This window comes from Dasypus novemcinctus, chromosome 21 (assembly GCF_030445035.2).
Source record: "Dasypus novemcinctus isolate mDasNov1 chromosome 21, mDasNov1.1.hap2, whole genome shotgun sequence".
Taxonomy (NCBI): Eukaryota; Metazoa; Chordata; class Mammalia; order Cingulata; family Dasypodidae; genus Dasypus; species Dasypus novemcinctus.
This window is the reverse complement of record NC_080693.1, coordinates 67007274-67021846: the sequence shown is the minus strand read 5'-3', so window position 1 is coordinate 67021846 and position 14573 is coordinate 67007274. Positions and strand designations below refer to the sequence as shown.

The following is a 14573-nucleotide window of genomic DNA, read 5'->3' as shown; positions in this document are numbered from 1 at the left end:
AATTCTATTTCTGTAATTGTATTTCAGTAGTTCAAGTAGTATCCATGCTCAGAATAGATTTTTTTAGATAATTCAGTACCAAATGTGACTTAATATTTTTTGTTGATAGATCTTATCTTAAAAATTAAAAAGGAACCATACTAGGCTAAATCTGTAATTACTAGTCTAGTTTTTCTTGAAGATCCAATTCCTTAACAGATACCATATTGGTTCAAGTATCGAAACTTTGGTACTCTCTAGGGAAGTCGAATTGGTAAAATTAAATGACAAACATACTTTTATAGTAATTATTGCATGATTGTTGGAAAGAAATCTTTTTCTGGAAGAAAATAAGGCTCACCCGATTGTGGAGAAGAAAATAATTTATTCTCAATTTTGCAAGAAGGGGCGCACAACCAGAAAATGTGGCTAGCGCTCCGAACAAAGAAAAATGACACAATTTATACCCCTAAGCCTAGCATGCAAGCCCTTTCTCTGTTTCTCCATAGATTGGATACTTCAGAAGTTACAGCCTATCTGAGAAGATCTAACTTTTCCGCCCAAAAGTTTGTGATTAACCGCTTCCCCCATCACATTCCAATCATTTTAGTTTTTACCTGCTCCCCTTTGCCAAATAAGGAATGGAATTTAGTGCTGAATTGGTATTGACTTAGCTCTTTCTTGGGTATCTTTTTTACTGCCTATAGGACTGGCTTAAACTGGTTTCCTTTGTTCCTGTTTAATCCGGGAGTGGGAGACTGAGGCAGTAGGCTGCCAATTTACATTAATCAATATTTTCTTCCTTTCTGTGCAAACTAAACTAATCTTCGTTTCTTACAATGATGCCTTCATGTTACTCAAAGAAATTGCTATCATAAAAGTAGAAGTCCACAGAAAAATAGATAATATAAAAGCTGGAGAAAATGCTTTAGCAGATCATCTTACTAAATAGACTTTGTACAGAAAAGAGTTAACATGACTGATGGAAGCTGCTATCTTAGAAGATCCTGCTTAGAAGGTTGGCACTTGGATTTCAGAATATTCCCTCACTTACTATCTGATAAGTTTGGTTCACTGTGCCTAGACTATTTGTATAAACTGTGATTTATGGTGAACACTAGTGTTCCTTCTGAGAGTCTAGAATTTTGATAATTGAAAAAAATACTTGGGAGTGGGTGTAGCTCAGTGGTTAAACTCCTGCTTCACATTTACAAGGTCCTGGGTTCATTTCCTGCTACCTCCTTAAAACAAACAAACAACTTGAGTACTGAGTTTTTAATGAACTTCTCTGGGCATATATGTGTGACTGACTTTTTTTTTTTGCTGTTAGAGGCATGGTATTTTATGTGTAGCCCCTCAAGAGAGGGAGAACATAAGAAGCTTGCACATGGATTCCTCCAGACTCTGCCTGTCTTTTCCCCTTACTGATCCTGCTATCTTTGCTGTATCACTGCAATAAATCTTAGCTGTTTTTTTTTTTTTGAACTCATAATATATAAATATGTAATTTGTGACAAGAACTACATAAAGTTTGGGGTAGGGAGGTACACAAGAACATAGTCTGTGTATACTATTAAAGTTAAGTTGATTTCAAACCAAACAAAATCGTTATACATTTAGGATGTTACATTTAAGTTCATGATAACCACAAAGAAAATACTGGAGAATACGTAAACTTAAAGACAGAGAGCAGAGTACAGGTTACAAGGGACAAGAGGCATTCATAGGGGAATTCACACATATTGGGTGTAGGGTTTGTTTAGGGTTATGGGAAAGTTCTGGTAATGGTTGTTGGTGAGGGTAATAACATTTTGAATGTGATTAATCCCACTGAGGTATCTGTGGAAGTGATTGAGATAGAAATATATGTATATATGTTTCCATAATTAAAGAAAGTACCACTAAAGAGACAATGACAATTAAATGTAGTACATGACATCCTGGACAGGATCTAATAAAGGAGAAGAAAGAGCTCAAAAGGACATTATTGGGACATATGAAAAAATTGGAATATGTATACTCTAAGTTTTATACAAATGTTAACATTTTCTTTAATTTGATAACTGCACTTAAGGTGGTTACACAAGTACATTAGGAAATGTACATGGAAGTTTTATGTGTTCGAGGAACATGATGTACGCAGTCCACTCCCAAATGCTCCAAATATAAATAATGATAGATTGGCGATAGATAATAGATTTAAAAACAAAAAAAAACACATGGCTAGTAAGTGGATAAATTCAGGATTTGAACATATTCTCCCTCTAGAAACTATGGAAGATAAAGAACTTGGATTTTATCCAGCAGGCAAAGGGGAATCACTAAAGGGTTTCAAGCTGGGGAGTGACATAAGATAAAAGGCTTAAAAATGCTCTTCCTCGCTACTGTGCTGCATCTTCCCATCCAGCTAAACTTGACTCAAGTACCTGGCCACAGAAAAGTGAGGGCATCTGAGACAGAGAGGAATTTTGAGGAGTCCTGACTGGGTCCAAAGTTTCACTTGGGCATCAACACTGCCCCATAATCTTTCTTAGGCTTCACCTAAGCCTATACCCAAAGAGACTAGCTGGTCAGAGGAAGGTAGGATTTGGGTAGAAAGGCCAAAACGGGGGGAAGGGAGATTGACCTAAAGATCTGGGGCAGGAAGATCATCCATCGGTCCATTATTGGCCTGTGGGTTTTGGGATCCAGACCCCTGCAGATGAGTCTTCTGGTGTTGCCTGAGATAGTCAGATCTCATGAGTTGTCGGCCGCACTGATCACATTTATGTGGTTGATATCTGGTGTGTATCCCCATATGTCATCCAAGCTCATTGAAACGGGAGAAAGTCCAGGTACATCCTTCCCACTTGCATTCATAGGGCCTCTCCCCACGGCGGGCTGGCACCGGGCCACCTCCTGCCACTGGCTCAGCTCTACGCCTCCTGCTCCATCTCCGCCTCGGATCAGCTGCACATTGGAACTGTCCAGACCCTCTTCAGATCAGAGCTGAGGCTGGCCGCCGAGGCGTCGCAGCTCGGGTCTCCCGGCACCACCACCACACCACAATCACTGCCTCGGCTTCTAGTTCCTGCCGCTCCAGGGGGCGGAATCTTACTGTTAATGTAACTATATGCTGGGTTCTGTGAGTCCTTCTAGCAAAGGGTCCCTGAAATAGACTTTTCACTTTGTAAGGAAGTGAAGAGATCAGAAAAGCAATTATAGAAAGAGGTTCAAGGATTCCATTATAGAAGCACAAACTGTGACCCCAATTCTAAAAATAAACACTTGGAATGATCAGATTGCAAGAAAGATCCTTGAGGATAATACCTGGCAAAGCCGGGGTGGCTGTTTGGTTACAACAGATAAAACTTCAAATGGATACTTGTCAAAGTACTATGTAAAACAAACTTTTACTGTAGCCCAAATTTGCCACATTAGTAAACACTGATGAAGACCTTTTTCTAAGATATTAGAGGACATGGCCAATTCATGCCTCATCTGAAACCAAAACAATTTTGGAAAATCTGTAACCATGAGACCAAGATTGGAATCACCCTTAAGGGGACCTTTGTGCATCTCTAAATGGATTCTATACAGTTGCTTCTCTCTGGGTTATGAATATCTACTATTAATATTATGTTTATTTTTTGGATTTACCAAAACATTCCTTTGTCAAGAAGCCACAGCATTCATGCTGGCTAAAGAAATTTTAGATATCAGGTTCCCTGCCTAAGGCATTCCAACATATCTATTCAATGATAGAATACATTTTACTGGGATAATTATTCATGGTTATCCAAGATACTTACTTATACAATTATGTATGATTAATTATGTGTAATTACACAGAATATAATTATATATACTAATAATCAATTATACAATTATGCTTCTTATTAAAAAATTTCACTATCTTTGAACCTCCAAACCTCTGAAAAAATGTAAGGATATTATCAGACTTGAAAAGTTCCTCTATTAGAGACCTTAAATTGAGGTTCTCCATAGAACCCTAAGAAGTAGGTGGTCCATTGAAGTGGCCTGCCAACCTAGGATCCTCAGAACAAGTGGGAAACTGCATGAAGTAGAGAATTTCCATGTAAGGCCATCAAAACAAGAACACACAGATTGTCAGTGTTTTGTTTATACTTCACATAGTTTTTCTAAAAAATAAAATAATTTCTATTTCAAATTTTCAAAAATTTAAACTGTACACCTATCAAGCAACTACTCTCCTTTCTCCCTCCTCCCTCTCTTGGTAAGCTCTACTTTCTGACACTATGAATTAGCTTTTTCTAGATATTTCATGTAAGTGAAATCATACAGTTTTTGTCTCTATGTATCTTGCTTATTTCACTCAATGTAATGTTTCACCATGTCTCAGAACTTCATTCTTTCTTTTGGCTGAATAATATTCCATTGTATATATGTATATATATATATCACATTTTGTTTATACATTCATCTTTTGATGGACAGTTGCCTTGTTTCCATCTTTTTGGCAATTGTGAATAATGCTGCTTTGAATATTGGTATACAGTTATCTGTTTGAGTCCCTCTTTTCAATTTCTTGGATATATATGTAGGAGTGGAATTTCTGGGTCATATGGTTATTCTATATTTAACTTTTTGAGGAACTGTCATACTGATTTCCACATTTTACATTCCCACCTTCACATATTTTTATTCTTGCTCTTTTTCGTTGTATCATTCCTTTTTATTGGTTTAAGATCATATACATCTGATGCTATCCTTTCATTATCTCCCTTATTACTAATAATAAGTTAAGTTTAAGCTTTACTATGAACAATCACTTAACTTAGGACAAACCTAACTCTATAACTCAGCTTTTTATTAGCAAACTAATTTAAAGAATTATTAGCTATGTTCTGTGTGAGTAATAATTCCAAGTATATGACTTTCTAACAGCCTCAATGGACCTTATCTCCTTATAGAGTCTAACGGGATAGAAACCTTTCTGGGGAAATTAATAAGTGGTAGAACAGATTCCTAAGTGTACTGAATGTATTCATAGGTATTATTTAATTCAAGATTGTCAAAAAAGTTTGCTCTCATTTCTGCTGACTTAGTATATAATATAGTTCATGCCTCATTAGGTACAATAAACCAGTTAAAATTACCTAAATAAATGGCAAAATAGCCTTGGAGATTCTTTTGTCCAACTAGGCAGGAATTTGCTCATTGCTAATATTTCACGTTGTACTTGGAGTAATACTACAGGTGAAATTTATATTTATGCTCAAAGAAAGGAAAACTGGTTATCTAAGATAGACTTAAGAAATTATTGGGACTAGTTTTCCTTCAGGCTTGGGAAATATTGGGCCATGATTCCAGAGGGCCTTCCAGGCCTATCTTACAATACTTTCAGTTAGTTTTGTTTATCTCACAGGTGTTTGAGGTCTGAATTTTCAGAGTTTCTATGCAGCCATTATACCAATGGAAAATTCAATAAGTGATTCAAAGACAAAAATAGAATGAAATTTTCCTGCTTGACATTCAGACTCCAGCTCATCTTTAAGGAGAATCACAACTGTGGAGAAGTTGTGGACAAATCTTGATGGTCTCTCCTGTGACTTGGGTTGAGGGAAGACCAAAAGGTAAAACTAGGACTAAAAACATTCCCACACTATTAAGAAAAGATTCTTATTATGGCTATAGAACACTATCAAGTAAATCCAAATATGAGAAAAAAAAAAACAAAGCAAACCCAAAACAAACCATTTGCTTGTGTACCAGCATATTTATTGCTAGAGGAACCATAAAGAAATGAGGATACAAGTTATAATATATGGAGACAGTACCTGACTTAGAAATGTTATATTCTCTCTTATTCATAATAAAAAGCATTGTCCTCATAATGTAGGAGAAAAATAATATATATGATAAAATGAGACCTAGAAAGTCATAATGTTGTTGAGGATCTAGTCAAATAATTATGTCTGCAGATGTTACCTTAGTTGTTACCTAAAAATTGAAATTTCCTATGTCTTGTGCAAAGATCTGTTTATTGCTAAAGCATAGGTAATCCAAAGTAGTTAGGCCAAATGTTTAATTAATGAAAGGTTAAAAAGGTAAAATTAACAAGGGGATGAAGGGATAGTAGGAAATATCATTAAAACAAAAAACATAGTGTCAAGAGGTAAGTGATTTTCCACTTACCTAAAACAGTATCTAATTCTTCCATCAGTCTATTTAATTGGACCTTCCTGTTAGCTATAAAAGAAAGCAAAATTTAGTCACTGATAATGCCAGATACAGAGAAATATAAACTATTTAAATTATGAAGTAGAGCCCAACTGAAAATTGTCTTTTAAAATTAAAAAAATTTAAAAAAATATTTATTTATTTATTTATCCTCTCCCCCACCACCCACCCTGTTGTTTGCTCTTGCTGTTTGCTCTCAGTGTCTATTTGTCTTCTTCTAGGAGGCACCGGCAACTGGAGTCAGAGTAGTGACATAAAATGGCTAAAAGTCTGGACTCTGACATTGATCTGCCTGGGTTAAATCCTGGACTTTCTTACTTGATAGTTGTATAACTTAGATAGGTTATTTAACCTCTCTGACTCTCAAATTTCTCATCTGTGAAATGGGGATAAGAGTTGCTTTCATTCATTTGATTGGTTCATTCATACATTTGACAAATATTTAGTGAATGTCTACTATATGTTGAGTACTCTTCTAGATTCTGGGAATATAGCAGTGAAAAAGGGATAAAAATTCTGGCTCTATGAAGTTTGCATTACTTAATTTTGTTCATGGCTTTATCTCTAAGGCTGAAATAGACACTGGCATATAATTTGGTGTCCAATAGATATCTGTTTCATGAATGAATACATTAACTAAATGAGACGATTCATGAAAAAATTATTAGCACCATGCCAAGCATACTGTAAGATTCAATGAATATAAACTATTATTAAACTATGCAATCACTGAAGGGTTTTAAGTTGAGGTCAGATTTTCACCCTAGCTAAATCATCCTGGCTAGTTTGTGAAGAATAATTTTAAGGGAAAAATAGGGTTGATAGACCAGACAAGAGACTGAAGCAGACTGCAAAGGAATGATGAAGATCTGAATTAAGGGTAAAGAGCAAAGATAGACAGATATAGATATGGAATATTTTTAAGAGCAAAAAAGCAGCTGGTTTTACATGGAATGGGGAACATGAGAGATCAAAGATAATTTCTGGATAATTTAATGGATATTTGCAGGTGGATGATGATGACACAGAAATTTTAAAAAATCAAGAATTAGAGTCAATTTAATAGGGAAAATAGTTTACTTTTTATACGTTGAGTTTGGATTGCCAGTGGAAAATCTAAGGCAAGATGTTTCAACAGATATTTGTTGGTATAGAAGATTTTTTAACTGACTTCCATTTAACCAATCTGCTGTTCTGAAATTCTTTCATTCCTTCTGTAAAATATTTAGACTGGGATACCAAATTTTCACAGTTATAAGCTACACTTTTAATAAGCTAGGGCATTTATGTTCTTATCAGTTGAGTTGCTGTGCTTATCCCCAGAGTTGTTTGTATATAGTTGTACTTGTTATTAAATTTAAACTTAATCATTATATAGATCAAAAGATAGAAAAGAGAGTTTTTCCCACAAAAATAAATTTGAATCATTCTAAAAGTTTTGGTAAAGGCAAATTGCTGAAAAAGTTTTGTTGAATTTGGTGTGGATGAGACAACTATAAAAAGATTGGAGAAACTAAAGTATAGACTGATTATGACTGATATTTCTGCTTAAGTTTTATGGTCCACTTAAAAGAAACTGAAATTGGTAGACTAGATGAAAAATGAGTCTGCTTATGCAAGAAAATCTCCAAAGAACAGGCCTATATTAAATGAAATGGATTGGCCCCAATTATTCCATTCATATAAAATGTTTAAGGCATGTATGTATATATACCATTTTTATTATTTCTTACTTTAAGTGGATTTTTAAATTATATGACCAGCTACTTATCTTGATCATGTTAGATAAAATTCCTTTACTGTATTAGATTGAAAATCATGGGATAAGTCTAGTTTGAGATAAAAGATTTAAAATCTTAAACATACAGGGTAGGTGAAATTATCCAGGGAGAATGTGGAAGTTAAAAAAAAAAACCAGTAGGCTGAGAATAGAACTGTAACATAATTATCATTTAAGGCAGTGTTTTTCTAAATTTTTGATCATTAGCCACACTAATGAACTCTTTGTGCACATGCACACATACACACAATTATATACAAAACTGATCATAAAGTTTCATGAAACAATATCTAGCCTTACTGTGTGACATAAGCTTTGATATTTTATATTCATTTCTATGCTATTCCATTCTATTTCTAGTTCATAAAAAGTTAGTTGGTCCCATTAACTTAACCCACTGATTTAAAGAGAGTAAGGGAAGCTCTCAAAAAGATGGGCTTCAGGAAAGACAGAGAAGAATAAAATTCTGGAGAGCAAGAATTTATGGAAAGTAAATTCAGAGAGAGGCAATAAAAGAAAAAATCAGGATTATTAATGCTATCAGAGAGTCCACATTGGATTTGTCTATTATGATGCCACTGGTCAGCTAAGTGACAGCATATTTTAGTAGCATGGTGAATATGGAGCCAGATACTTTGGGAGAAGTAAATGTGAGGTGATCTCCTTTCATTGTAAATCTTCCTCTTAGATTTTGAATTCTACTTCCTGATTATTCTCTAGTTTAACAAATTCTTGGCTTCATTTTATGCAATGCTTAGTATACATTGGAGAAGAAATTGGATTTTAGATTAATGGAAATAAAGAGAAATAATTTATTCTTACTCTAAGACTGAGCTCTTATCTAAGCTTTTAAAAAATATTTAGCATTTTGACAATCTGGTTTGAAAAATTCTCATTATCAAGTCTGTAAGAATAAATACCTCTTAAAAAGGACAGGGGTGATTACAGTGCTCACCGTCATATGGAAGTCTTTTGGTCAGATCCATGAATTCTTTTTCTGTGATTTCAATCCCCATGTTTTCTAAAAGAGTGTCCAGCTTATTGACATCAACCTTCCCTTCTAAGTAAGGGACAGAAAAGTGGTACGAGAAAAATGGAATGATTATAAAGCTGGATGACATATTCATGCTGGAATATTCTTTTTCTTTACAGAGCATGTGTTTCTATTACATTAAAAAGTCATTCATTTCTTAGTATTATTGTTAGGAATTTCAAGACAAATGCCAAAACTTCAATCTTGTCCAGAGAAAGGCAATAGAGAATTAGAATTGAAACCTGTTCCCTCAAATCTTATGTTGGAAATAACCCTAAAATATTCTTAAAAGGGGCTGACAATCAAGAACTAGAGAGACTGACGTAATAATCTGTAAATAAGGGGTTATTGTCTGTACTTTTAAAATTTTTTGTCTCTGCTTTTGACTGAAATCTTAATCTGACAGCCTTCACATTTCACCGTTTGCTTTGCATTTTAGATTTATTTTGTTTCTTTGGAGTTAAATTAGGAAAAATCCAAGACAGACTAAAACTCTCTGGCAAATCACAGTAGAGGAAACTACTTGGCAAAATGTAAGGCTACTGAAGGAAGCATAAATAAGAACTCAATTATATAGGAAAAGAAAGAGGATTCATATTTTAACAGTACAAATAAGAGTCTTAGAAGCCTTTTCAATTTACTTCTTACTCACGTTTGAGAGACATTATGCTCTTCATCAACCTTCTCTGATGCACTTTTCCATCAGCTATACATATGGGATATTTTGGAAAAAGAGTCAGAAAGATAGTACACATCATTTAATTTCAGAAAGAAGGAATTTAAAAATCTTTTCCTTAGGAACATATCCATTGCAGATAGATATTAGACACACAAAAATGTTCATTCTGTGGTACAACAATAAAATGCAAACCATAACAATGAACAACAAGATGCCTTTTTTCTATATTGGGAATGTAGGGGAAATAGCCTTTTCAAATGCTGCTTGTAAGAATTCAAATTACTATAAATTTCCTGGAAAGAAATTTGGGAAAATAGGCAAAACAGCTTCCATTTTGCAACTCTACTTAGAGGAATTTAAGCTGAAGGAATTTAATGATGTTTGCAAACATTTATCCAGGTTGACAAATTAAAAAGGGCATATAATCATAAAGAACTGGAAATATACATCTCAAGTTTTTGACAGTAGTTATCACTTGGAGGTGCTTATCTGCATTATAAAGGTTTTCTATGATGAATACACCCATCAACATTGTGAAGAGGTAATAGTTACAACTATACACATAAATATGTTCTATCTTATCTATGTGTATCTACATCTATCTGTATATACCTATCACTATATATCTATATCTGTATCTAAATCTTTATATCTATCTATACCTATATCTATATCTATATCTATATCTATATCTATACCTATATCTATATCTATCTCTATTTAACTAATCTTAAAAGCATTATAAGGAAAGGTACCAAAATATTAACAGTGATTACCTTTTATTTATGGAATTATAAACATTTTTTATTTTCTTAAATTTCTTGTTTCATTTCACCTATTAATGAAGTTAAGAAATACAGCATTTTCTCAATACACAAAATTTTACACTTGTTGTAAACTATATAATCTACCTGTTGGTAAACTATATAGTCTATCTGCAGAAACACGCAGCTACATTATTTGGATTCTTTGTATTATCTCTTGACTTCTGCTTCTCTCCCTTCATCCCTCTCTTCTTTCCTGTCCCTGTTATTATTTTTAAAATCTATGTTTAGAAATCTAGTTAAAACAGCAAGATAAGGGGTAATGAACTTTGCTCTTGGAAAGCAACATTAGCTGAAGGATTTGATGATTTTTAAAGAAAAATCTAAATGATGATTTTTTTTGGTAGTAGCATTAGATTTTTAACAGTTTTCATGCACTTTTAGCTTATTTGGAGTTTTTCATAGTTATACAAAGCTAGGTCTCTTATGGTATTCATAAGACTTACCATTAATTGGCAGAGTCTTCTGCAAATTCAAGCATTCATTTTGCATGAGTTCAATCCCCATGTTTCCTAAAACACTTTCAAGTTTGCTGGAATCAACTTTCTCTCCTTTGAAGGAAAAAAGGAATGTTGACATATGGCAATTTTAGGACATTATAATGAAAAAACTGGCCCATCCATGCCATCTTCACTTTAATTTTCTCAAATGTTCCCAGAGTGTTTAGGGATGATTGAGAGAGAATTTATTCTTTGATTCTTCATTGAAAGGGAGAATCGTCTCCTAAGCCTAATGGCAATACACCACAGCATTAAAAAATTCAGATTATATAATCGGCATGTAATTTCTTTTTTTAGTGCTTAATCATGTGATTATTTTTTAAAGCAGCCCCATAAAACTTAATTCTTTATAAGTTTTCACCTTCCTCTTTGCTGTGCTTTTCTATTTTGACTATTTAAACCAGCAGTTATTAACTCAAAGCTTATAGGAGCCTGGAGGTATAGGATGTAAGTGGAACTGGCTATGGTGAAGTAGAGCACACATACCTGTCCAAAGAGGACAAAAAGCAGCTCTTGTTGTGAGGGAATGTAAAGCCAGTGTTATCACACCTTATAAAACTTGATAACAGTTTGGATTCAACTCATGGGTGGCCAGTTTGTGACCTCTGATTTAAACACCGGTTAAAATCAGTGTATTAGTCAGCCAAAGAGGTGCTGATGCAAAATAGCAGAAATTGGTTGGTTTTTATAAAGGGTATTTATTTGGGGTAGGAGCTTACAGATACCAGGCCATAAAGCATAAGTTACTTCCCTCACCAAAGTCTATTTGGATCAAGATGGCTGCCACCGTCTGTGAGGGTTCAGGCTTCTTGGGTTCCTATGTTCCCGGGGCTTGCTTTTCTCTGGGTTCAAGGTTCCCTCCTTCCTGGTGGCTGGCTTCTCTTTCCTCTGGGAGCTTACTTCCTGGGTCTCCAGCTTAAGTCTTCAGCATCAAACTCTAACATCAAAACTCCAACATCAGAAACCCCTCAACTCTGTTCTTTGCCATGACTTTTATCTGTGAGTCCCCACGCCCTAATCATAACTCAGTCATGCCCAGGTACAGATCAGATTACAAGCATAATCCAGTATTTCTTTTTGGAATTCATCAATTATATCAAACTGCTACAATCAGCACATTATTATCAGAAACTACAAAATCTAGAATTCATTACTTAAACATAGCCAATTATTTTTATGGCTGAAGCCAGATAATTCAAACTCTAAGGGAGAAGAAAAGTTGGATGTAAATATTTCATTAAAGATATGTAAAATACCAGAAGTATTAAGTTTATAATGCAATACTGGGAAAACACAATGAAAAATATAACACTGGGTTAAAATTCAAGTACAAGTATTTTAGTATTATCTCACCTGTAAAAGGTTTCACTTCATTCATTACCTTTTTCAGCTCAACCTTACCATTAACTGTAAGACAAGGAATAAATTAGACAAAAACATGATAAAAAGACAAGAAAACACACAAAGCAGAAGAATTTGGCAGTATTTCTTTATTCCAGAAAATTTTGCCTTTTTGTTATCCTCTTCCTCTGAAGATGGAAGAGGATAGATTAAAGTCCAAATGATAATAAATACAATTATTTACTGAATACAATTAATATTCCAGCAGCTCTGATGTATTATGATTTAGGGAAGAAAAGTGGATAGTCCTATCATTTAGTCTCTGAAACGAAAAGTACTAGAAAATCTAGCTGTGACCTAGGAATCATGAAAGAATAAACATGATATCTTATGAATTCAACAAATTTTTTTTTGAAAAGTACTAGAAAATCTAGCTGTGACTTAGGAATCATGGAAGAATAAACATGATATCTTATGAATTCAACAAATTTTTCTTTTTGAATACACAAAGTACCAGTAGAATGGCTACAAATGTTTATCAATTGTTAAAAATGTTGCTAATTCTGTAGTGAGAAGAATTTATGAACTTCTAATCTGTGTCTCTTAAAGCATTCCTGGTCATTAATAATTTTTGCCTCAACACTAAGAACAGGTCAGGATAGTGTGGAAAATTTGTATTGGTTCAGTTGGACTACTATAGGGAACTAAGCCCATCATGGAAAAATGAAGGGATCCTTGAAGGGGATTACAATTTTTTTTTGCCTGGGTTTTATGGGAGTTTATATAAGTGGGTGAGGATTCAGCTACATCCTTTCTTCTTTTTCTTTACCTAACTGGTTTGTGACTGGGAAAATTCTGACCCAAGATTAAAGGGCTTTCTGCATAGGGCATTTAATTGGGGATTCTGGCCAAGAACTGGGCCTTTAGGGAGATCCTATCCATTAAAATATCCCAAATTTATCTTGGCTGAGGAAGACTCTATTAGTAGGATTAACATGTTCTCATTGACAAGGGAAAATTTTAAAATATAGGTTGATCATTTTCCTTTATTATATTATTCCAATTCTTTTATATTTAGTTTAATCAGCATTTTAGAAGGGCTTCTGTGAACATGGAGACCTGAATGTGGCTAATATCCCTTTTACTACCACCTCCAAGCTGTTGCCAGCCTATACAGGTTGCTAGGGATATGTCAAGCCTTGAGCTCTGATTGTGTCCTGGAGGAAAGAACAGGCAAGGAACTCACCCCCATGGACTTGGAAAGCACCAAGGAAGTGTCAGTGCATGGGAACGGAACTAGAAAGCAGAAGATCTTGATACTTGGAACCCAGAAGACCCTGATGAAAGTCAGCAAAGGCCAGTATGAGTGTGTTACAGGTTCCTCTGATCCCTGAAAGGCCAGGAAGGATAAGACAGGTGGGCAGAAACATTCACGCTTGTGAGGTGTGAAAGTACAGGGATGCCAGGACAGAAGCTTCCTTCCTCTCTGTGTTCAAAAATAGTCTGTTTGGGAATGTGTAATGTAAGTGCTAAATAAAGACTCTTTTAATAGAAGGGAGATGTAAGAGAAACTCTAGGAAATATTAAATTATCTTAGCAAAACTTGGGAGTTGGTTGATTGTGGGAGTTAAGAATATATAGTTTGGGAAGTAAAGACATTCCAAAGATCTCATGTTGGGGAGTGGGGAAACTGGGGTAAGGAGTAAGAGTGTTTTCTAAAATTTCTGTGGTAAAATAAAACATATGATGGGGGAGGGTATCCTGATGGTGAATAAAGCAGTATTCTGTTCCTAGAAATAGTTCATTCATATGTAAGTATGATAGGGAAAGAAGGAAAATGGAATATAAGCATTCATGAAATGAGTTTAACCTCTAGAACTGCAAAATTAACTGGGAGGAAAACAAATATAATGAACAAAAACTTGAAAAAACCAGTAATACGCATAAGAAAAAAGAAACAATATTGTAAAATAATAAACATAAAATAAGATAAAAAATAAAATTAAGTTTATCCAGTATTACACTAACTAAACTGGAAGTTCCCATTAAAAGGGAAAAGTGTGAAGGGTATTTAAAATTCCAGCTGTAAGCTGTTTTCAGGAAATACACCTCACTCAAATGATAAAGAAGATTGAAAACAAAGAGGTAAATAAAGACATACAAGGCAAATGCAATAGTACAGGCACAGTAATGGCAATAGTAATATCAAACAAAGTGGAATTTAGAGTGAAAG

At 34.4% G+C, this 14573-nt stretch overlaps 1 protein-coding gene across 1 annotated transcript in view; it reads right to left on the bottom strand.

Moving 5' to 3' along the window:
- Nucleotides 1–2956: 2956 nt before the first annotated feature.
- The window catches only part of LOC131275138 (uncharacterized), a 36049-nt gene continuing 24432 nt past the window's right edge, over nt 2957–14573 (bottom strand). The window contains exons 5-10 of the mRNA XM_071210910.1: nt 12353–12406; nt 10946–11050; nt 9649–9702; nt 8919–9023; nt 6139–6192; nt 2957–3144 (exon numbers count right to left, since the gene is read on the bottom strand). Coding sequence (XP_071067011.1) covers nt 2957–3144; nt 6139–6192; nt 8919–9023; nt 9649–9702; nt 10946–11050; nt 12353–12406 — 560 coding nt within the window. The remainder of the gene's footprint in view (nt 3145–6138; nt 6193–8918; nt 9024–9648; nt 9703–10945; nt 11051–12352; nt 12407–14573) is intronic.